Below are 25,430 nucleotides of genomic sequence, written 5' to 3'. Positions count from 1 at the left end.
TATGTTCACTTGGACATTCTTGTACATTAATAAAACTCAATGGTGTGTTTCTAGACCCCGGCTGTCTTCCAACCGAGTACTTCATGTTGTACTAATCAAACTTGAGACATCACTGAAACAGATAAGTGGCAGGTCAACTTTGGCAGCCTAAAAGAGTCAAGAGACAAACATTTTCTATATTAATAGCTGCACAAATTACTAAATGATTTATAGGAAAGGCGAAAGGTGGGAGGGGTTACGACGGTTACGCCATGACGTAGCTGGCGGGAGTGACGACGCAGCGTTTCCTTGTTTTCAACGCAGCGCGGGAGACTCAGGAGAACAGAATCAAGTGTGAGGAGTTTACCGGGGAAGTTGTAAGTTGAAGTGTTTGTCTATTCTCAAGCCATACCTGGAGAACGTATAAAGCCTGCGTTTAGTGTAAGTCAGGGGTGTCTTGTTGTAATAATAGTGTATTGCGTTTGGTTATGTTTAATTACCTCAGTTTTTAAGCTAACGTTAGCTGGGTATGTGAACCAGCCGCGGGATAATAGGCCATGGCGTAAGATAACTGTGCTGTACAGTTGTGTTATGTTAACGTGCCAGGACTGGTTTGACACGCTGATAACGGGTTTTGTTTTTGCTCTTCAGTCTGGTGGTTTGTGAAAATGCCTTGTGAGAGGAAGCCGATGCGCTACGGTCACTCTGAGGGGCACACTGAGGTCTGCTTCGATGAGACTGGGAAGTAAGTTAGAGTCCTATAGACCCCTGGTGGAAGAAATCTTTGAATCCTTTAGCTAAGCAAAATTAACACGTAAACCTTCTGCAGTCAATATTTAAAATAAAGCAAAATCCTAAAGTATAAACAGCTGTAAACGTATAATGTGACTGACATTGAATATGACAATTTTAGACGTTAATACAGATGCGTAAACTAGGGCTACTTACACTTATTTTCATTATTGATTTAACTGCTGAGCATGTTTAAATGATATCTTTGGATGGTTTGTTCAAAGGTTTGTAGTATGTCATATAAAAGGAGAAATGTAGAAAATGTGTATATATGAAATGCTATGTTGGGGACATTTAAAAATTAGTTAAATGATTAATCAATTTACAAAATAGTTATTTTTCCCTCACATGAACTAATTAATCAACCAATAGGTTCAAGTTAATATGAAGCATTTTACTTAAGTTTGTACTTAACTTTACTTAAGTGTCAAGTTTGAAAGCTAGATCTGACGGGTTTTGAGATAATGATTTATTTTGTGAGGTCTTAATCTAATCTTGCTTTTGTGCTTTTTAATTTTTAAAAAAAATAAAACCAACCTTATTCAAACAGTTTAAAGGAGATGTTTTTAAGTACTGGGACTGCTAACAATCCACTGACCTTTTTACATGTGACAATGAACCCTAAGTATCTTTAATTACAAGAATTTTGTATACAATTCTTAAACTTGTTTTGATTTAGCTACTGGAGAGACTGAGTTAAGCTTGGTTAAAAAAAATTAATTCTTGTGACATTATATTTAATTGATTTAAAGCTTTATAGTTGAAAAAGACTAAATAAATAGATAAATAATAAAAAATGTAAAAACCTCTTTCAGTCCGTTTTGCTTCATAGTTTTGTCCTAATCCAACATGATGCATTTTCCCCAGGTTCATTGTAACCTGTGGCAATGATGGAGACGTTCGGATATGGGAGGGTCTGGATGACGATGATCCCAAGTTCATCACTGTTGGGGAAAAGGCGTACTCTCTGGCTCTTAAGGTTGGTCACCTGGCCTTCAGGCAGGTTTATGTTGTTTTGGGATCTGTAGTGCTCATGCGGTATGATTGATTTCTACAATAACTTTGTATTAAGTCAAAACAGTTCAGTCCTAACGTCAGTGGCAGACTAAGAACTTTTCTTCACAGAATGGCAAGCTGGTCACAGCAAGCTCGAACAACACAGTCCAGATCCACACATTTCCTGATGGTGATCCAGATGGCATCCTGACCCGCTTTACTACCAATGCCACACACGTCACCTTCAACAGCAGTGGCTCAAGAGTTGCAGCCGGATCCAGGTACAAACTGCTTAACTCGAGAAAGTTTAGAAATAATAACACAACTTGAGGCAGAAAAAGTGGTAGCCAGGTTCTGTCTAAAAGTGATAACATTCTTCCTACCAGCACTTCTAAAAATTAGTCATAACCATGGTATTAGTTTGAGAAAACTGTGGCTAAGGAGGTAGAGCCCTTGTCCACCAATCACAGGGTTGTTGGTTGACATCTCAAAGTGTACTGGAGCAAGATGATGAAACTCACATTATTCGAGCTAATGTAGCTAAAATTGTCTTTAGACAGCTGTCTGACAACAAAAAACAATTAAATTAAATGACTGCATAAAACCCAAAAATGTTTGTTTTTTACATTTCCCATTTGAAACTATGCTGGTAGGCTTTTGTGTTTTAGTTTGGTCAAAGCCAGGATAGCTATTTTGTCTTGTTTCCAGTCTTTATGCAACGCTAACTAGCTGCTGGCTCACCACAGCTCTACATTTTTAGTTGATGTGATAGAAGTATTCCTAGTTTTCTTAGCTAACAAACAGCAAGAAATTAATTAAGCACACTAGTTAAAAAACTAAGACCAATTAGGTAAAACACCTTTAAAATGTAATACAATACAATATTTGTCAAAATTTGTTCAGCTACAATAAGTATGTCCAGCAGAGTGTGAATATTTATCTGTTCTTCCTGAGTTATTTTCCATCAGTGACGTGATCTCAAATCTGAAGGACGACTGAGTGTCACTTTTCCTTTTATCAGACTCTGCATGTTCACTCTGGCTTCTCCTGTGGCAGCTGGTAAAGCTGTCATGCGTGATGTACCTGTTGTGTTCAGTGGGTACACAAGCACTAAACCAGACCATGATCTCATTAGGTTCAGTGTTGTTGTTCCAGTACATAATGAGCTGCACACAGTTGTGCACCTGAATGACATTTCCATCTCACAGAAAGAGCAGGACTTTGGATTGGTTCACGATTACTCCTGATTGAAGATAAACATCTGTTTGCTATGAGAATTGATTTGCCTTAAACTGCTTTATCATAGCAATAGAAGCATAGAGCATGGTGCCTTATTGATGCTATTTTCACATGGGTCCTTTCGGTTACGATATTGATTGCAAAAATTCAGGCATCTGTGGCTGTTAGGGCAGATTTGGCTCCTGGATTCAGGCAGACATTTAGGATTATTTTGTTTCTCTTGTTCATTGATTTGACAATTTGCACTAGTGGTGGTTTACAGGTTATGTGCCCTTTCCATTTATTATATAACTGCTCACTGGCACTCAGTCTTGTGTCAATGCAAATTGCCTACACATGCCAGTTTGCACATATTTATTCTTAGTTTTCTGGCTTCTCAGTGACTTCATGGTTAAGGTGGTGGAGGTATCGGACAGCAGCCAACAGAAAACACTCCGGGGTCACGAAGCACCTGTCCTTAGTGTAACTTTTGACCCCAAAGATGACTTCTTGGTAGGTACACCTTCTCTTTGATGGCACAAATACAATATTAAGGCTATGCATGGAGACTAGACTTGCACATATTCAATATCATCCAAAAACTAAGTTTTATGCTACTTTTGAAATTACATTTTGTTGCAGAGCTACAAACTGCTTTTGAATTGAAGTTTAGTCATAAAACAATTAAAGGTGGACTACATAACATAATTTGGTTCATTTCCACCACAACATAAAGATGCTGTAAATCCAAAAACGTTTAATCAACAGTAGCCTGTCTAAGCAAATGCGACCTGTTTATGTCATACTGACGTTTTTACTAAGGGTATTTTTGTATAGCTGTCATCTAATAAAAAATGCAATTAACTACATGAATCTGAACTAATCACATGCATCAATCTTTACTGCAGACTAAAATATTTCAGTCTAAATACATTTTGTCAGGTGTGTAAGTCAGTGATTAATTGAAATAGACTTTAAAGTTCAACATTTATTATTTCAGAATCAGAGCAATTATCAATAAAACCTAATATGGTGATGAAATAAGGTCAATAATGGAACAGCATTTTAATACGTTATTCTGGCACAATGGAATGTTTAAATTTCGACCTATCTTGTAAGCTTAGCATTGAAACAGTCTATCATGTGGCCTGCACGCAAACTTTTCCTTAAAGAAGGCTCTTCCTGATGTATCCCCTGATGCATTCTGCTCTTTCTTTCATCTTGCATCTCATGAAATGTAAACACTTTTCTAATGGGACTTTGCTTTGACTTTTTTTTCCTTGACTTAGATTTTTGCTTGCCTTGTACCTCACTTGTAAGTCGCTTTGGATAAAAGCGTCTGCTAAATGACTAAATGTAAATCCCTCCCCATTTTTAACCGGGCATGGGTTCAGTCCTCATGCATACCTAAATGCTGGGGTTGGGCAGTTTAGGGGTTCAATGTCCCACACCAGGATGCTTCAACGTGTGGCCAGAGGAGTATCAACGTATAAACTTTATTTTTTCTCTCTGTCAGGCGTCTGCCAGCTGTGATGGATCTGTTGTGGTGTGGAATATTGAGGAGCAGGTACATCAAGGTTCCAACCACTCAGTCTTTAAAAAAAAAAGGGGGTTTTGTTTATAAATCTTTATGTGCATTCCATCTGTCCTGTCTGTTAGATGCTGATCTGCTTTGTTTTCATTCAGACACAGGTGATCAGTTGGCCTCTGCTGCAGAAGACCAATGATGTCAGTAATGCAAAGTCTCTCTGTCGACTGGCCTGGCAGCCGAGACAGACAAGGGTCAGTGACACAATGCCTAGAGTCGCTCGTGTGTGTTTGTGTGTGCGCTAATACATATCTATTTCTTCAGGATTTCTGCTTCCTCAGAGCAAAGCAAAAAACTGTATAACTAATTTAAAAATGAGTATGACCTAAGAAGCAGCACTGAACATTATTCCTGAAATAACATAAATATTATATGTGTGTGCACTTAGTTTTTAGCAGTTCCTGTGGAGACAAAGGTGCACCTATATGAGCGAGGGTCCTGGAACCATGTGAGCAATCTAACTGATGATCTACTCACACAGGTGAGATTGACACCATAGTTAGGGCAGTAAATGATCCAGATTCAGATGAAAATTAACAAAATACAATGAAAACTACATAAGGATAATCCATCCATCCTTTTTAATCAAAAGCCATCCTAAAGATTCAGAGACCAAAGGCGGGCTTGTGTCGCTAATAAAGCTCAATGATGTTAGATGAGTCCAGTTTTTTGTTTTTGTTTTGTTTTTTCATTTGGACTAAGCTATTATAACTGTAGGAGTTCCATGCTGATCCAAGCTGGGGATGTGTTTCAACTTTAAAATTAAAAAGGATATCTACTTGCAGGTAGCAACAGGTAGATGACACCTCTTGGAGTGTATGGCACATTTTCCTAACTGTGCTGATAAAGTGGTTTGTCACTTAATAGCAATTGGTTCATTCCTTCTGACATGTGGATGAATAGTCCTGTTTAAATAAGTAGCTAATAGTAAAGTGAAACTGAATGAAAGAAGTGTATATACTCCAATTAATTTGAATATAACCATAATAATACGACTAGGACTAATAGTATGTCAAATGCAAGAATGTATAATTATAAAAACAAATCCTTTCAGCATGAATACAGGTAAAAGTGGGGCTTCACGATAAACACATTGTGGGTGCAGATGTTTGAAGAGCACACATTTCATCAAATCAAAGAAAGCATGCTTATTTTGACAGAACAAGTTTATGGATCCTAGATATCCTTGGTGTAGGCTAATTATTAAACAACATTATTATGAACATTGACAACCCTTGGTATCTGGTTCCTTTAATGTGACAATATTTTAGTTCATTTGTCTGTGGAAAAGGGTTCTGGGGCTGTTGCTGAATGACAAGCTGTAATTGAGCTGCACGCAAACAGTACTGGCAGTACAGTGCCTGGCAATCTCGTGCTTTATTTCATGATTACCCAAAAAATATTTGAACTCACTCACACAGTAATCCACTTCTAACCTGAGGAAAGCTATCCTTGGGGTTATGGTGGCATCATATTAATAAAAGGTCAGATACAGTAACAGTTTTAAACTGTTTTTGCTTGAAATTGATCAACTCCTACTCTGGGCTCAATAAAAGACTTTTTTTTTTTTTCAGGTTTTTTTTTTATTTTATTTTTTTCTGAAATCTTAAGGTGTTATGAGCTCGTGCATCACAAACCTACTCTACCGCAACTAAATTATTTGTGCCAGAGCTCATGAGGTGCTAGTGTAAAAAATGTTTTCCCCAGTTTATCATGATACAATCTGAAGCCCCCCCAAAAAAGAAAGCCACCTCCTGAAATTATTTATTCATACATTGTACTGACGTTTTGGGCAATCTCCTTTCTTCAGCATTAAAATTGGCAATATGAAGTCCACAGAATTACGTCCTCTCAAAACATTGTAGTTGGAATCATTAGCAGAACTGACAGTTAAGACCGTCAGCGTACTGCCTGAAGTCCTGTTTCTCTTTTTTTTTTTAATAAAAAAAAAAAAACTCCTCCTTGTCTCCTCTGCAGCCTATCAATGTGCTGGCCTGGTCTCCATGTGGGCAGTTCCTTGCAGCTGGGAGCGTAGGCGGTGTACTGATAGTGTGGGATGTGAAAAGCAAGCTGTCTGTAGAAAGGTATGTGACAAAGATATATCTAGAAGTATGTTGGATACATTAAAAATGCTCTGTATTACGCATCTTGTTGTAAGAGATGGCATTCGAATTAAGCTTGCCTTTCTTTTCCCAAACTGAAGTTTGATATTCCAGACACATCTTTTATGTGTATGTGTGTATATATATGTATGTGTGTATATATATGTATGTGTGTATATATATATATATATATATATATATATATATATATATATATATATATATATATATATATATATATATATATATATATATATATGTGTATATATATATATATATATGTATATATATGTATATATATGTATATATATGTATATATGTATATATATGTATATATATGTATATATATGTATATGTATATATGTATATATATATATATATATATATATATATATATGTGTGTGTGTATATGTGTGTGTATATATGTGTGTGTGTGTGTATATATGTGTGTGTGTGTGTATATATGTGTATATATATGTGTGTGTGTGTATATATATATATATATACACACACACATATGTGTATGTGTGTGTGTGTAATTATTATTATTGTTAAAGTTGCCTTATCCTGGCTGCAGGCAGAAGCATGAGAAAGGCTTCACAGTGTGCGGCTTGGCCTGGCATCCTTCAGGCAGTCAGATCGCGTATACAGACATAGAGGGCTGCCTGGGCCTGCTAGATGGACTCAACCCTTCGACATCAGACACCAGCGCCACCAAGGTACTGCTCAGATAATACAGTGTTTCCAATCTAAATGTACAAGCTGCAGTAAAGTGTTAGCCACATAAATTGGTAAATGATTTTAGTAATTTTTTTCAACACATTAATATGAAGTTGTTACAAACATTACTTTTTCTCTGTACTTTGTGTAGGCACCAGCAAACAAGTCTACAAAAGACTATGATGACCTGTTTGATGATGATGATGATAGACTCATGGATGAAGGGCTGAGTGACACCAACTCACCAGTTAAGAAGCCCGTTGCTGGGCATGAAGAAGATGATGATGATGATATCCTCATGCCTGCGACAGGGCGTGTGAGGAACAGAGGGGCGATCCTGGATGATGAGAACTCTTTAGGTTAGTAAAACAAGGGTTTAGACTCAAAGGACAAAAGTATGAATTGCTAAGTTTAGACTGGAAAAATGTGTGTTATTACGAAGTTATCACAAAATACCACAAAAACTGAATTCCTTGTTATATATTCTCCTTCGAAGTCTGCTAGTCTAATCCTACAAAAAATACTATTTATTCAGCATTTAATCAAATTAAATACAACGTGACACTACCATTGTACAGTTCCAAACCCAAAAATATTAACTTTCAATTGACTGATAAAAAATTAAAAGTAGAAAGTTCTGTAGCACTTTATTAGTAAGATTTTTGATCCAAATCGCCTAGCTAGAACACTGATCTGTTCACACATTTAGTTATTCCTAAATGATAAACTAGCATAACCACCTATTCAGTGCATAGCAGATGAGCTGAAAGATCTGAAATGTGTCTTCAAACAAGATAAAATTCAATATATATGAAGTATTTCAAATACTAAAATAAGGTTTAAATGGAGTAATTTCTATAATGGAACATTATAATAACTATAGCTAGTGCCTCGGAACTTTGTCTACTTCTCATCTTTAGCATCTTTAGCCATCTTTAGTAGGCTATAACAGACCTGCAAGACAATCCATCATCTCAATTGCGCTATGTTTGCATGTGTGCCTTTTATTTAGATACAGGATCACTGAAGATCGGTCAAGACAGATTCAGGGATAACGAGGAGGATGATGATGACACAGGCAGCACTGTACTGCCTGCAGCTGCCCCTTTAGCGCCCTTGCGTCCTGTCTATGAGGGGCCTTTGCCAACACCTCCCCAGAAGGCCTTTCAGTCAGGCTCCACTCCAGCACATCTCACACACCGCTTCATGGTAAGACACACTGAAAAATGGATCTCATGCTTTGTCTAAGATGCTGCTTTTACTGTATGTATTGAGTATAAATGTATCATCTAAACGCAGTGAAGAAATCCAAACTTCTATTTTTTAATCTTTTGTATTACTATCTGTAGGTAAATGTTTTTTTTGTTTTTGTTTTTTTTTAAACTGAATATTTTAACCACAATCATGTTATAGTAATGCCCAAATTGTGCTTCAGATGTGGAACTCAGTTGGTATAGTGCGATGCTACAATGATGAGCAGGACAACGCTATCGACATAGAGTTTCATGACACAGCTGTGCACCATGCTATGCACCTCACCAACTCGCTGGGTCACATCATAGCTGATCTGTCACAGGAGGCTGTACTGCTGGCCTGCCCCAGCACAGATGAGCTTGCCAGGTAAACCTCTAATATAATACCAACCCAGTTCCCTATGGGAAAGGAAACCAACTTAGGGCCAGATGGATTTTAGGGCAGTTTCACACAGTCAGACCTTCTAACTTTGCTTCTAAACTTCATGTTTTAAATTCAATTCATTTTTTCTCTATAGTGTCCGTTCACAATAAACTTATTATTATCCTTTAAAGTTACAATTTTATTTGTAAAGAAACCTCATAAAGTCATTGCTGCTTTCTAGGCTCAACAGAGCTATAACTCTTTGTCCTCCTGAGGTTGTTCTTATATTCCTCTAACAACCATGATGTGTTACGGTTTTTAATTTTCATTCTTTCAGTAAGTCCTTCTACCTGTTCCTTTCTGTTTTCAGTAAACTGCAGTGCCTTCACTTCTCATCATGGGACACCAACAAGGAATGGATGGTGGACTTGCCAAAGGGAGAGGATGTGAGGGTGCTGTGTCTGGGTCAAGGCTGGGCAGCGGTCGCCACCAGCATGCTGATGCTCAGGCTCTTCTCCATTGGGGGAGTTCAGAAAGAAATATTCAGCCTGCCAGGACCTGTGGTCTGCATGGCCGGACATGGAGAGCAGCTGCTGATAGTCTACCATCGAGGTTGGACATAAACTGCTGTTGTATGTGCTCTGTGTAATCACTGTGGTTTTGATTTTCTTACACCCACCTGCTTTAAACAAATCTATGTAAAGAAATAAACTGGACTTCAGTGGAATATTAAAGTGGATAGAAAAGTTTGTGAATGCACATCAGTTGAGACATCTGTGAAATCATCTTTGATCTCACTTGGGTTGAATTAACACACTAGAGACAAGTAATTTTAAATTAATCATTGCCTTATGTAAAAAATATTGCCCAGCCGTCTTATAGCAAGAATGTCATACTTTGTGTGTTTGGTGGAGCATTGTGAAATGTTGTTTGTAGTATAGTGTTAGCCACATAAATTGGTAACTGATTTTAGTAGTTTTTTCGACACAAATAATTTAATCACTTTTGGGAAATTGTTTTGGGAATTTAAATCAGTAAACTATGAAATGTTTTATAGATTAATCAGTGAAGCCTTTATGCATCCTTGGTTTTGTTATTTGAAAGAGGTTTCCAAGCTTAATAGTAGAAGAGTATGGATAGGTCTTTTTTTTTTTTTTTTCCCAAATTACGTTTTAGTGTCTGCACAACTGAAATAATGTATTCGATATATACAGTAGCTTAGTAAGCCTCACTGTAAAATTTAGATGCTCAGCGTGCAGCTGGTTTGGTTGTTACCTTATCTTGTAGCATGTGTGTTGTTTTGTCATCAGCTACAGGTTTTGATGGGGAACAGGCTCTGGGTGTTCAGCTGCTGCAGTTCGGTCAAAGAAAGAGGAAAGTTATCAACGGTGAACCTCTCCCACTCTCTCTCAAATCCTACCTCTCCTGGCTTGGATTCACAGCTGAGGGTCAGTCTATCAAGAAAACATATTGTGTCTATTCTCCTGGAAACATTTCTCTTACATTTTCTGTACATATTAAAAGACCAAGTTATAAGAAGTGACTTTTCTGTTCATCTGCAAACATGTTTTATAATTTTTAAGTTGATTGTGTTGTGGTTTATCAGGTACCCCTTGCTACGTGGATTCAGACGGGGTGGTACGGATTCTGAACCGCTCTCTGGGAAACACTTGGACACCAGTATGTAACACCAGAGAAACATGCAAAAGCAAATCGGATCACTACTGGGTGGTTGGAGTGCATGAGAACCCTCAACAGCTCAGGTGAACTCTTGGTCTTAACACTTTTACTCTTTCTTTCTTTCTTCCATTTATATCTTTATTTATTTTAAGGTGTGCTAAACTAAATTATCTGAACCATGTTGTCCTGTTGCTTTTATGTTTTGGTGATCCCAAGACAACTTACCATTGTGGTGGACAAGAACATTTAATTTAGTTTATTCTGCGTAAAAAAACAAACAAACAAAAACAGCACAGCAAAAGTGTGAAATTATATTGCTAGCTTTACTGCTGCATCTTGAGAAAAGTTCTTCATGGTTATTGTAAGAAAGAAATTTGTGTGAAACTATACAGATGCTGAAGAAATAATTTCCATTACACGTAACGTAGTTTTCACAACTACAGTATACACAAATGGTTCTCAAATCATCATGCTGGTAATTTTCAGTATCAAATGAGATTTAACATAATTTACTTATCTGTACATTTTGGTGTTGTAAGAAGCTCTGGCACAATCAGATTTGAGTGTTGGCTTTCATAAAATATTGAATTCATGGAAATAATTCAAAAAGTTGAAATTAAGACAAAATTACAAAGACAAAATTACAAAGACAAATTCCCAAACTGATCCAATGAAATGTGTGACTTTACTTGGTTTTTTGTTTGTTTTGTACATTTGTAAATCTGTTTCTCACAAGTGCCTGAATGCATCAGCAAAGAGGTGTCACAACCAAATCTGCATGTGATTACAGAATAACTCTGATAAACCAAATTAGATGCTGAGTTACATAATTTTAGATTAGATGTTTGACTCTGTAATCTTGTTAACATCATTATGTTTTATCTTTTTTCTGTCAGGTGTATACCTTGTAAAGGTTCCAGGTACCCCCCCACCTTGCCCAGACCTGCAGTGGCCATTTTGCCTTTCAAGCTTCCTCTGTGTCAGACCACCACAGAGAAAGGACAGATGGAGGTAAAAAACCAAAAAAAACCAAAATGCACTTTGAAGATGCAAGATGCTTTCCCCTTAAAACTTTTCCGGAGTACCAAACAATACATTGGCTTTGTTTCTGCTTTTTTTCCCAAAAGCAATATAAAACAATTAAAATCTGATTGGTCAGCACATCTGCAGAAATTCTGAAGCAGTCCATCTACAGCAACAAGGCAGCTAAATAAAAGTGTTAATGGCTTTTTGTTTATTAATATGAAGAACAGCTTTACAGTTACACTAGCCCACTGTAACATTTTCTTAAGATTGACCTGTATAGTAGAGCAGAACCTCATTATTTTACTTCATGACTAATCAATATCGAATATTTTGTGAAATGTGTATTTTACATTTTAGACACTTGTATGAGGCGCCCCCACAGTAAATATTTTACTTATATTTGCCAACAAGCCACTTTCATGCCTTTTATAAAATGGAGAAGTGTTAATATTCCACTGCCTGTTAATCCTCTGTCAGAATAAAAAGCATTCAGACATAATTTAACACCTCATCACCCAGGAACAGTTCTGGCGTTCAGTCCTCTTCCACAACCACTACAGCTTCCTGTCCTCCAGTGGCTACGAGATAGACGAAGATGGACAGAATCAGTCCCAGAAGGAGCAGCAGGAGCTGCTCATGAAGATGTTTGCAGTAAGTATGAAAACTCAATATTATCCACTAGCACTAAACGTAATGATTATTTTGTTTGCCAATTAATCTATCATCTATTTTTCTATTAAGCTCTTTTTTTTTTTTTTTTTCAGTTATATATAATAATATAATAACCCAATAAAATGAAAATTATTTTACTAAAAATAAAAATCTATCATTTATATTTCAATATTATAATTCATTAAGTATGCACTGCAGAGCATTATTCCTCCCCCCAAAACGAGGCCAGTCTTAACTGGTAACCTGTCTTTTAGGCTAATATAAAGTCTCTTCACAATATAATTAAAGCAAGAGCTTGTTCTAAATTTAAGTTGAAGGAATGTGGTGCAGTCTACATTGTTGTTTTACTTCAGGTTAAATACTGTAATAGAATAAAAGAATGAATATGAAAGCAATTACTGATCCCTTTACTCCTCTGTCTGCTGCTGATCGGGACTCTCTGCTGACAGCTACAGGGCCCTGCTTAGTTTGGGAGTGTGACTGTCTCATTGTCCACCAGAACCTGTGGCACGTTAGGTTGAACAGTTAGTGCATTAGGTGCCGCACGTATAGCCTTTTAAGTTTATTTTCTTATTCACTAATATCAGTGGTGTCCTGAAGAATCTATATCTGGTGATTTCAAAACACAAATATTTATATTTTTGTGCTTTAGTTAACTGTTAACAACTAAATCCACTTACTGAGGTAATTTCAACACACATTTCGTAAATTGATGTATTTTTGTAATTGATTACATCGACATGTCACGCCACCCCTAATATCTACATGACATAAGCTGTGGGATCACACTTTATATTATGATCATAAATTTTAAACTGTGGCTTGTTTTATTGTTTTCCCCTCATGAAACCTTTCATGGTGGATTTTATTTTCCAGCTTTCCTGTAAACTGGAGAGGGAGTTTCGCTGTGTGGAGCTTGCAGAGCTGATGACACAAAATGCTGTGACACTGGCCATTCGATATGCATCTCGATCCAGACGCATGGCCCTTGCCCAGCGGCTTAGTGAGATTGCCCTGGAGAAAGCCAACCAGATCCATGTAGAAGGGCCAGATGAGCAGGAAGAGGAGACCGACTATTCTAGCATCAGGCAGAGCTCTGGGTAAAGCCAAAAATACAACTTGTCACTTTGTCTGTGGAAACTCCTCAGTCTAACCACTGTATTGTTATAAATATTGCTTCATGTAGTACCTCACCATCCATTAGGTACAGGGTATACAGGAGCTTACAGTGTTGTTGTGTATTATTATTTTATGTTTGGTTGTTTTTGTTTTGTAGTCCTGAAGCCATTATTTTACTAAACAATAGATTATCTGGGTGCCAGATAATCTGACCTATTAAACAAGTCTTATCTAACAAATCCTTAATCCTTTTAATTTTTTTTAGATCAATAAATACTGCCAATGTAGTTTTGCCTCCATTGCTGCAGTATCAGATGACAATTGCAGTATTTGGGTGTGTCAGCTAAAATAATACACAAACATGTTTTCCAACAAACATAACACGGTCATACAGTACCATAAGCCTAGAGCTTTTTTACGCTGTCTGAGAGAATCCCATGTTTTAGAGTTGAGTAACATTAAGAATATTGACTAAAGAAAAAATTAAAAGGGACGATACAGCATGGGTGAAAACCAGCACAGAATAGGTAAACAATCATACTTTAATAGAATTACTTTCTGAGCAGAGACAAACTGAGGATGGATATCGTTTTGGACGATCTTCTATCTTGATTACAAACTTATTGTGCCACCTGATAGAATGCAAATTAAACACTGTGGCGCATGTCAAAGAGGTGGATAATGTATTTTTTATTTTTGGTCACTGTTAAATCTATTGTGCTCCATCTGAGGAGAAGCGTGTGATTCTAAAGCATCTTATTGGGACAGGTATGGGCAGAGTGAGGCCACAGGAGGTCGGTACAGAAACAGACAAAATCAGAAGGAGGAAGAGGAGCAGGAGGAAGAGCCTGAGGATGAACCAGACGGACAGGAGATGGAGACAACAGAAACCAGAACACGTCAGTTCTCCACATATCTGTAGTATAGTGGAAATGTTTTACACGCTCAATATAAAGTGAGGATCTGTTCATTAGTAGTTTTGGTGTGTCAGCTGAATCATACAAAATGCCGTTAAAACAGCAGCAACTCTCCTCCATCAGTTGCATTTAATTTAGCAGGTTGGTTGTTTATGCTATCTTAGAAAACTTTTCACAGTTTACCTGTGGAGTTATTCTGTGCCAGTGTTTTATCTTTTTGTGAAATCCTAAACTGATCTCAATATTTTGAGAGGATGAGGAGGCCAATAGGAGTCCTTGTTTATCTTGTCACTGAAGTTAGCTCTTTAAGATGGTTGCTGTATGGTTGGGCCCCTTTTCATGAACCTGAATGAATTTTACACAGATCAGACACCTCAGTAATTGTACGTCATGACGGATGTGATGTGAATGTTAACATATGCTAACATGTCTCTTTCATGTCTGTACTATTGCAGGTGTGAACCCATTTGCTAAAGAAGCAGGTTCAGCTGTAATGCCATCTCTCACACCTAGTTAGTGAACATTATTTCAATACCTTGATGGTTGTTGCTTGGCTTGAAATGAAATTTCTATTGTATACTTTGGTGTTTGCTGAGTAATAACATTATTTGGGTGGTTTCATCATGTATATTTTATTCAGCTCAGATATATCTAATCAAAGAGTTTCTGATGTCTGTTATTTATTTTGCAGGTAGCAAAGCAGGTTGTGCAAATCCTTTCAAGGTAAGGATTTGATGTTTTGACAGCAGCCCACTGATGTTTCTCTCCCCCCCGCCCTCCTGATGTATGCTTTCACATCTAAACAAAGATTGTTAAAAGAATAATTAAAGTTTAACGGTATGTGTTTAGGTCCTTGGCTCAGGGAAACCTTCAGCTTCGCCTGGTCAGCCTCGAATGACAAACATCCTGGACAACATGACTTGCAGCAGGAAGTCAGCTCCAGTCAGTGGATCTGCGGGGAAACCAAACAAAAGTCCTGCTCTCAAACCACTGGCCCCCAAGCCCAAGTCAAAGGTGCCGTAATTTATTTCAGTTTGCAGTGTTTTGAGAAGGCAGCTTACTTCCACACTCAGCACAATTAGATAGAGCAGTGTGAAGTTGCCCGTGAAGAGGTTTTTAATTTTAATACAACTATGATATATGATATGAAATTAACCATTTCAGAATATAACATTTTGTTAAATTGCACAGCCTTTTGTTGAAGTTACATTGCTATACAGTCATTTATTAATACAACCGCAGGCAGTACAATAGAATAGAACTTTTTTTCACAATGTTTATTTAACAGAAATAACCCCAAAAAGAAAAAAAAATGTTTTTGCTTCATTCATGTTTGTTTGCCCAATGATTTTTAAAATTTTGCTTTTACACAAAAAAAAACCCCATTGGATTAAAAGAGGGCTGCTAACTTTAGTACATGACTGTATCTTGCCTGCAATATCTAATGAATCTGTAATTTGTCAACTTGTGTGTTTCCATTTGTTTTTCCTCATTTACATTATGCATCCATATTGCCAGATTGTAATACAACACCAGAGCTATTTCATCATTACAGTTGTCTGCTCTCCAGACCCAGTCCACTCTTCTGCAGATGACGGGCACAAAGGCACCCAGTAAAAAGACCCAGGAGAACACAGAGCCAGCTGCAGCTCAGCAGAATAAACTGGATGTCCCTCCTCCAGCCTCACCAGCAGATAACTCTGAAAATAAGAGGTAAGAAAAATTACTTAAGTGTTTGAAGTGAAATTGAATTAGATGTGATTGTTTTGTTGTTTTAAATATTTTCTTAATATTTTGTGGTGGTGATTGTCCAGGCCGAAGACAGGCTTTCAGCTCTGGTTGGAGGAGAACAGGAAGAGTATCATAAGCGACCACCCTGACATGGAGGAGACTGATGTCATCAAAGAGGCCATGGGACACTTCAGGACGCTGTCACCAGAGGAGCGATTGGTATGAAACTTTAAGGTTTTCAAGTTTCAGAAGGAATTGTTTTGATCATATTAAGTGGTCGAGTCTCTAAATTCCAAAACAGGAAACCTGGAATTCTTGTAGCTTTAAAGGTTTTAGAGTTACATGTGTGATCAAGTTGGAACAACAGGTCTTACTGGCATCACTTCCCATCTGCAACAAGTTGTAAAAACGGTGCAGAAATATCATAACCTTTTAAGTTTATAGGGCAACTCTGTTACAGGGTTCGTATGCTAATGGAAAACCTGGAAAATTCATGGAAGTGAAAAACTGTTTTTGATGTTTCATGGACATGAAGTGCTTTCAGTCGTTTCAGCTTCAGTCTTCCAGGGCTGGCTGTTTTTTCCATAACCTAATATTAGGACCGTAGAAACTGGAGTGTGGTCCAACATGTCCAAGGTCCCAGTTGTTCAAGTCGCCACCCTATGTATATCTCTTTTTATGAACAACACAAGAAATTGTCAAGTCTAAATTAGACCAAGAGGAGGTAAGGGAAAAAAGGTATAATCCCTTTTTGCCGGATTCAGATCCCTCCAAATATCTATAAGTCCCAGTTCCTCTATTGTTAATTTTATATTCTTTGCGATTTTATTTCTTTCTTGAATAGTAAGGTTTTGATGTGTCTTAGGGTTGGATGAAGTCTAACACCACAAATTAGCATTCCCTGAGTCTTTGAGATTAATGTATCAAAGATCTATATTTATAAAATTTCCATTTGGATCCAGGAGGTGTTTATACATTAAAAAGTGTGACTAATATGCCTTGAAAATATCCCCAGACCAATATAAACTTCCCATCTGTATCTTTTTTTTCATAGGTGCAGTCAAAAGTTAATTTACTTGATATTAATATGGCAACCCCCTCCTAAAAGTCTATTATCTTTTTTGTTTCCTTTCTAAAATCCCAAGAGGTGCAATATTGAGTTTTTCATGTTCCACTTCTGTTAAGTGGGTATCTTGGAGTAGGGCTACTACCTCTACTACCTCCCTCTTTAGTTGTGCCATGACTTTACTCTTCTTGATGGAACTTCCCAGTCCAGATCTGTAAACATACAAGTATCCTTAAGCCCATGTATAAAGCATATTCTACACCCCCAGTGCTATATAGAACAGTAGCACAAACATCTTCATGAACTTGTAACATAATATCAAGATAATAAATATGATTGACTGTTACAGCAGTGGCTTCCAATATTGAGGCCTCCTCTATGGCCTTATAACTCTGTTGGAATGAGAGTGCAGAGGGAAAGTCTGTTTCCTTCTCTTTTTAGTGGTGAAAGAATGCCCCCCTCAGCTTTTAAGCTGAAGTGTGGGTCCGTGATAACGAATGAAAGATGAGGTGTACCAACTGCCTGTATTTTTATTTTTTTTTCTCTCTTCTCAATGCTAGGGTCCACTTTAAGGTACTCATCACGTGACTTGTCTCCAAAATCCTTGAAGCCTTGCCCTGTGCTAGTTTTCTTCCGGTTTCCCCGCTTCTTGCTGAATGTCCATGTGAGCTGGTCGTTCTGATCCGACAGGGATGTTGTTGTTGTTCGTTTTTTTTTTAACAGTCACCGGAATCCCCCACTTTGCGACGTCCTCTGTCGCCTCCTCTGCCGAGCTGTATGTCGCAGTACCATCCTTGTAGAAGACTCTAATCTGGCCTGTAAGGGTGTCTTAAAATCGTATATTTCTTCCTTTAAGAACTGCTTTCACTTCTGCATACTAAGTCTGCTTCCTCAGTAGCTCCGGCACAACATTTTGGTCAAGATATACTTAGTCGAGTTGTCTTTTGAAGTTTTACCAGCTCCGACAAAACGTCCTCTGATACTTATTGATACTGCAGTGTTCATTCTTTCCTCTGCTTCTTTTACTCTTTGGTCATTTTTGTTGATGTCTTCTCTTATTCTATTATTATTAAGTTATTGGCTCAAGTCTTTCTCGAATTCTCTCAGCTTTTTCAGGATTTCATTTTTAGGGGCAACTGTGGCGTAGGAATGTAGAGCCGTTGTCCACCAATCTAGGAGTTGCTGGTTCAATCCCTGGCTCCTCTGGTCACATGCCAAAATGTCCTTGAGCAAGACATTGCTCCCGGTGAGCATTATGCAGCGTTGACCTCCCCTTTCAGTGTGGGTGTGTGATTGTGAGTGCGAATGGGTGAATAAGAAGCAGTGTAAAGCGCTTTTACTGCCAATAGGAAGAAAAGCGCTATGTAAGTGCAAACCATTTCCCATTTAATCTATGGTTGGCCTTGTGGTTAAACTCCAGGTCAGGGTCTGGGTCCATGTCATCCTCCACGTTGCTGCAAGCTGACTGTTGACTTTCTTCTTCATTGAATTCTCTACTTTGAGTAAGGCGTTTACTTCCTATTTTAGGCATCTTTGAGCGGCAGTTGTATTTTCTCTTACTTACAACTCCGATGAGATTTGAGTTACATTGGGAAACCTTTAGCTTTTATTGTCGGCGAATTGTTCTGTGCTGGCATTGCTTATCCCACTAGAATGGAAGTCCTCAAGAAGAGATTTGCATTTCATTTCAAAACTACTCCTTTTATCTACATGTTGTCGACTGCCTTTACTGAATGATTAAGACCCAACTTGGACAGTAACAAACAAATGTAACTAGTAAATTTAAACAGACTCATGATTTTTGCGTCGATGTGAGCAGTTCTCCAAAATGTGATCTGTATCAACTTCACCAGAATATAAAAACTCCCAAAGTTCTCAAACAACATCCATTTAGTCTTTTCCCTTTTTTAACTTGACTAAAAAACCTTCATTATTAAGTAGGTAATTTTACTATGAATAACTAACCAAAACTCAGGCACTACCTGCAGGTATCTCTTCACCTGTTGGTGCATCAAATAAGGGACCATCTGATACTCTGTAATTACGAAAAATCTGGAATTAAATTACTAAATTGTTTTAGGTAAGATGTATTTTCTTTTCCTGTTCAAATTCTCTGACAATATCACAGCTTAGGCTCTACTTCATTTTGATCTAATAAAAGTGTGGAATAACACTGCTGCCTGTATGTCAAAGTTTTAAGCTGCAAAACATAATATTTATGACTCAGGGCCCCCAAGGTATTTGCATTACTTAACTTTGTGAATTGGTGTAAAGTCAGACTACAGATATTATGTTATGTTAATGTGTCAGTTACACATTGGTGCTGGGGCCACCAAACCTCGTTCGTTGATAGACCGCAAGACCGAAGACAATTTCAGTATAGAGCTTAATGTTAAGCCATGTTGCAATATATAAATATATTTTGGAATGACTGGGTTATTTATTATTATAATTTATTATTATTCATTCTTACACAAAAAACACAGGTCACAAGCACATGTTTCCCTTGATGGAACTTCCTTTAAAATCATGGAAAGGTCATTGAAATGTACTGGCCAAAATGTTAGCAGATAGCAGACAGTTGCTTTTTCAGAAGTTAAGGAGCAAAGAGATTTTGCAAAAGTTTGTGTCCACCTGGCCTTCATGAATAAAGCAGATCACAGTCATGAATAAAGCAGATTCATATTTAGATTTCTACCTAATTCTAAGGTTTCAGTGTGAGAACTTATTTTTACAAACTAGAGGGTGGCTCTATAGGATCTTGTCTATCAGTTACAGAAGTTATTCCTTCATTTATATAAAGGCTTATATTTTGATCAAATGGCTTGTGAAACACTGTGTGTAATGTGTTTTTACACTATTCAGCTGGTGATAGAATGGCTATATACTGATACTGTGAGCATCAGATTGGTCACTGAGAGGTATCGAGCAAATACCAATATTGATGGGGATATGTTGGGAGATTAAAAGTGAGCCATTCTTATCCTGCCTTCTTCTAGGGTCCACAGCTATGCACAACCTATGTAAAACCTACAATCTAGATTTGATGCACATGTATAAATCCAGATGGAGCACCAATCTGACCAGTGAAACCCATCAACACTCGACACTCATCTTTATTTTCACTTTCACTTATTTAGAAAAAAGAGTAATTGCGATATTTAAGTTTTCACTTAAATGTTATGTCCTCACTCAGTGTCAGCTGTTGTCAGTTAAGAGGTGAATGAATAGGGCTCGTTGTTTCAGTAACCACACATATCCTCCTTTCATCTGTCTGAGACCAAACAGACGTCACTCTGGGTTTTTTTTAGTAACCTGGTCCTGACCCTGCATATATCAAGACTCTCAGCAAAAAGCTGGATGACACTCAACAGAAAGAAACAAGAAGTAGATCTGAACCAAAGGCAAGGAGGGGGATGGAGGAGAATGGTTGCCTGGGAACCAACAAGTGTGTTTTGGCCAGTGAGGGCACAAAGCATTGATCTTATGATAATAGTGTGTGTGAAACACTAAGCAGATCAATCTGCAAAAGAATAATTATGATGATACAGTTTTCATGGATTCCCCTCTGTTTGGATTCTTTTTTGTTTTGTTTCTAGAGAAGGCTGGTTTTACTTCAGAACAATTTCAAAGACATTTTGGTCTTGGGGGGACACTATGTTTGCCTTGCAAGTCTATATTATTAATGTTAGTTTTTCCCACCAAGATTAGTTTAAACCTCTTAAAGCTAGATTTTTTGCAGAGGTAAATTTTTCACCTGTCCAAGTCTGTTAGAACAACACACTGTACAGACACTATCAAATCTAGCAGGTAATAACTGCAGGCAGACATCTTAGATGAGAAAAGATTACTCAGCATTGAGGACATTTGCTCCACAGTGTAATTTCTACATATGTTGCAGGCATTTCAATTCATACCTTCAGTAACAAATCCTTTTTATTGCTCAACAAATTTACCAATCTTTTTAGATGCATTTGGTCCAGTGTCCATGGAACATCAGGCAGCTAACATACAATTTCATTTCAGTCATAAAGGAGGGATCTAATAATTTTAGATCTGTGTGGCATTTTCTTATGTGGAAATGTTCTGTTTAAGTATTTCAAATCCTGAATTGTTTCTAATCATTCTTGTTTGTGTCTTACCTTAATTGTCTCACAGTACTAAGTTGGTTTCTGTTGGCATCCTCATATACAGTATGAAACAGTGCAGCATACTGCATTAACCAATCAAATGCACATAATTACAAAATCCCAGTAGATTACTTTGTAAAGTAAAAAGTGCATTTATGTTATATATATATATATATATATATATATATATATTAAAAGATCGTAGACATTTTATTCAGTCTTATAATCATTAAATTAACATAGTATATGAAATTGTAAGTCATAGGTGTTAATCCATAAGAATTTTCTCTTTAAATTTGACTGAAACCATTCAATATTAAGTCCTGAAAAATAAATGTAACTATAAACATTACAAGTTCTTTAGTGTGTAAGATTATTTAATCTCAAATTTTGTCTGGCAAAAAGTATGTAAACCTGTGTCTACAGCAAGTGGTGTGATCCCTTTTGCAGCAATAACTTAAACGTCTTCAGTAACGGTTTATCAGCCCTGCAGATTTAATTGTGGCCCATTCCTTTATACAGAAAAGCTTCAGCTCAGGGATGTTGGTTGGCTTCTTTCCATGAACAGCCTGCTTCAGGTCCTTCTACAGTATTTCTATAGCATTGAAATCACCAATGACTCAGTGTTTCAATTAGATTTCAGTATTAGACTTTGATAGTAAAGACCCACATTTCTCTTGTTTAAGTAAAGCAGTGTCTGACTGTCATCCTATTGACTGAAACACGTGACTCTAATTTCTCCTTCAAATGATAATCCTAGACGTTCACATAATTTTCCCACGTACAAATAGGGAAGATAGGATCATCTTTTTTTTTAGTAAAAGATTTAACAAGGGCAATTTCTGGTATTTCTTGAATTGGGTTCCCTTTATTTAGTTTTAGCTCTTGTGTGCAAAACTATTAAAAAAGTTTTTCTTTTTTAAAGATTCAAAGTTGTAGTTACAGTGCATCCAGAAAGTATTTACAGCTCTTAACATTTTCCACATTTTGTTGGTACAGCCTTATTCCAAAATGGATAAAAATTTCCTCAAAGTTCTACAAACAATACCCCATACTGACGAAGTGAAAGCTTGTTTGAAATTTTGGCAAATGTATTATAATTAAAAAATCAGATGTACATAAACTTTCCATGGCCTTTGGCATTACACTCATAATTGAGCTCTGTTGCATTCTATTCTTTAAGATCGTCCTTGAGATGTTTCTAAAACGTGATTGTAGTCCAGTAGTGGCAAATTCAGTTGACTGGACATGATTTGGAAAAGCATACACCTGTCTATATAAGGTCCCACAGTTAACAATGTCAGAGCTCAAACCGAGCCATGAAGTCCAAGGAATTGTCTGGAGACCTTCAAGAAAGGATCGTATTGTGGCACAGATCTGGGGACGGGTACAGAAAAATGTCTGAAGCATTGAAGGTCCCAATGAGCACAGTAGCCTCCATCAACTGGGACTGTACCTAGAACAGGCCGGCCGGCTAAACTGATGGATCGAGACAGAAGGACCAAGAACCCAATGATCACTCTGAAAGAGCTCCAGCATTTCTCCGTGGAGAGAGTAGAACCTTCCAGAAGAAGAACAATCTCTGCAGCACTCCACCAATCAGTCTGAGAGCCTGAAGGTGTCTCAGAGCATGATAAACAAAATTCTCTGGTCCGATGAAACAAAGATTGAACTCTTTGGCCTGAATGTCACGTGTCATTTCTGGAGAAAACAGACACCACTCGCCACCTGGCCAATACCATCTCTACAGTAAAGCTTGGTGGTGGCAGCTCATGCTCAGACCTCAGACTGGGGCGACGGTTCATCATTCAACAGGACAACGACCCTAAGCACACAGACAAGATAACAAAAGAGTGGCTACAGGACAGCTCTGTGAATGTCCTTATGTGGCCCAGCCAGAGCCGAACATCTCTGAAAGATGTGAAAATGGTTGTGTACCAACGCTCCCCATCCAACCTGGGGGAGCTTGAGAGTTACTGAAAAGAAGAATAGGAGAAACTGCTCAAAATAGTTGTGACATGCTTGTAGCATCATACTCAAAAAGACTTGAGGTGCTGTGATTGGTACTAAAGATGCTTCGAGGAAGAATTAAGTAAAGGCAGTGAATACTTATGTACATGTGATTTCCTTTTTTTTTTTTTTTTACATTTTAATAAATCTGCAAAGATTTTAAACATGTTATTATGGGGTATTTGTAGAATTCTAAGGGAAGTAATGAATTTGATCTATATTGGAATAAGGCTGTAATGATAAACCTGTGGGAAAAGCCGAGCGCTGTGAATACTTCCTGGATGCACTGTATGTTCCATAACGTATTTTGTACATTGTCCCTGAAAAATAACTGCAGAAAACTAAAATAATTGCTCCTCTAATAACTGCTAAATCCTGATTATTAGAAACCTCTGTAATGTTTGACTGCCTGATCTTCAAATTCATTCACCTGTTTGCTTAAATTGGACTTTGATGATTGAATTTCATGGCCTCTCAGGTGCCTAATGCATTGCAGACCACGGATGCAGCTTTTACATTGTTTTATTGCAGAGCTCTTTTGGTATCTGTTCCCACCACTTGAGTAACTGTATCATGCCCAGTTTTGGACAGCATGCTCAAACTGGACTTCCTGATGTAATCTCTATATTCTCAGCGCAAACTGTAGCAGCACACCGATGCAGCCTCTTGCTAATCTTGTTTATAATTCATGTGAAATTAATTTGTTGTGAACTTTCAGCTGTAAATAGAATATAAAAAACCTGGACAACAACTCTGGAGGGCCACTTTAAGCCTGAACCCTAATAATGGCCGACCCCAGGGTTGTGTCTGCTCCTAATTACATTATTCTGTCCAATTACCATAAAATGAAAATTGAATCACAATACGTCACAGCTTGTACCGTCTACCAGCTCTGATGGTGGTGGTTGCTTGTTTGAATATGCATGGCGTTAATGACAGTGTTTCATCGACCATGAGATGAAGTGTGTGTGTGTGTGTGAGAGCTCGTGTTGCTGCCAGTCCACTCACCAGGCCTGATGATTCATCCAAGCTCTATTACATCCAGGGAAGCACTTCCTTTTGTCTCTGCTCAGAGTGGAGGGGGGCATGAGGAGGAAAAGAGCCAGCAGGCCAAAGAGATGCATCCTGTCTATAGTGATTACACATGACAGGATGCAATTTCAAACTGCACGCCTGAGTGTTCGTTTGCGTGTTTAGTTATGTGTGGCTAGAAAACGAAGAACAATACAATTTGGTTTTGTCCTGTTTGATAATTAAAATGTGCCTTTTGTGTTGTATGTATTTTATTTATTTATTTATTTTTCTTTTGGCTTCAGTCATGGACAGAGCGAGCAAAAGGCCAGACTGGAGATGCAGCAGATCTGAAGAAGAGGAAGAGAGCAGAAGGAGGTGGAGGGGACTCAGAGAATGAAACAGGACAGTCAGAAGCAGATGAAAATGGTGCTAAGAAGAAAAAACCTTTGGATCCCTCCTCAAAGCTTTCAGCATTTGCTTTTAACAAAAACTAGTTTGTTTGTTTTTTTGTTTGTTTGTTTTTGTTTTTTTTAATTCTTGTTCTGGTGCTGATAGGGTTTTTTGTTTGTTTGTTTAAATGATTTGAAACCTGGCTAACAGTGGAGGGGGAACATTGAAGCATATTTTGTTTTCTACATGTTAAATCTTTTCAGTTTTTCTTATCTGAGCTTTGACGCACTTAATCAGAATATGTGAAGCCCTAAAATATCACTGGGTCAGTGACATTCCTCAGCTCATTCCAATGTCAATAATGGAATATCCATAGTGCTGTTATGTTTTATTACATTTATAACAATTCTAAAACCCTGTACTGAATTTTAACAATTAAATAAATGTGAATGTGTGTTGTTCATATTTTAGCCTTTAGCTTCTTTTATGTTGTGTTATGTCACATTAAAAAAAAGGTGTACAGCTACAAACTAAACCACGTCTTTCATGACCTTCAGAACATCAGTTTTTAATCAGGTTTATATGTTATACACACATTTAAACAAATGTGTAGACAATTGTAATGAACATGCTCAAAAGTAAGAACAGAAGATTAAGTTGTGC

At 37.5% G+C, this 25,430-nt stretch overlaps 1 protein-coding gene across 2 annotated transcripts; it reads left to right on the top strand.

The window, feature by feature from the left end:
- The first annotated feature begins 286 nt into the window (after nucleotides 1–286).
- On the top strand, nucleotides 287–25,232 carry wdhd1 (WD repeat and HMG-box DNA binding protein 1). Of its 2 annotated transcripts, none has more exons than XM_067495515.1 (26): nucleotides 287–356; nucleotides 631–724; nucleotides 1,639–1,750; nucleotides 1,897–2,048; nucleotides 3,387–3,498; nucleotides 4,502–4,552; nucleotides 4,672–4,767; nucleotides 4,962–5,054; nucleotides 6,551–6,657; nucleotides 7,253–7,394; nucleotides 7,547–7,754; nucleotides 8,408–8,604; nucleotides 8,831–9,015; nucleotides 9,383–9,624; nucleotides 10,323–10,460; nucleotides 10,619–10,775; nucleotides 11,589–11,703; nucleotides 12,238–12,369; nucleotides 13,267–13,490; nucleotides 14,278–14,408; nucleotides 14,882–14,938; nucleotides 15,118–15,149; nucleotides 15,276–15,440; nucleotides 15,997–16,139; nucleotides 16,241–16,376; nucleotides 24,680–25,232. In XM_067495515.1, the coding sequence occupies exons 2-26, from the start codon at nucleotides 648–650 to the stop codon at nucleotides 24,869–24,871; spliced, it is 3,396 nt and encodes a 1,131-aa protein (XP_067351616.1). In that variant the 5' UTR covers nucleotides 287–356; nucleotides 631–647; the 3' UTR covers nucleotides 24,872–25,232. The 2 variants fall into 2 exon arrangements, with proteins under 2 accessions (XP_067351616.1, XP_067351617.1); XM_067495516.1 differs by having other exon boundaries at nucleotides 313–420.
- Nucleotides 25,233–25,430: the final 198 nt, after the last annotated feature.

Source organism: Channa argus, chromosome 2 (assembly GCF_033026475.1).
Source record: "Channa argus isolate prfri chromosome 2, Channa argus male v1.0, whole genome shotgun sequence".
Classification (NCBI taxonomy): Eukaryota; Metazoa; Chordata; class Actinopteri; order Anabantiformes; family Channidae; genus Channa; species Channa argus.
Note: the sequence above shows the minus strand (reverse complement) of the source record. Positions and strands in the feature narration are given on the sequence as shown.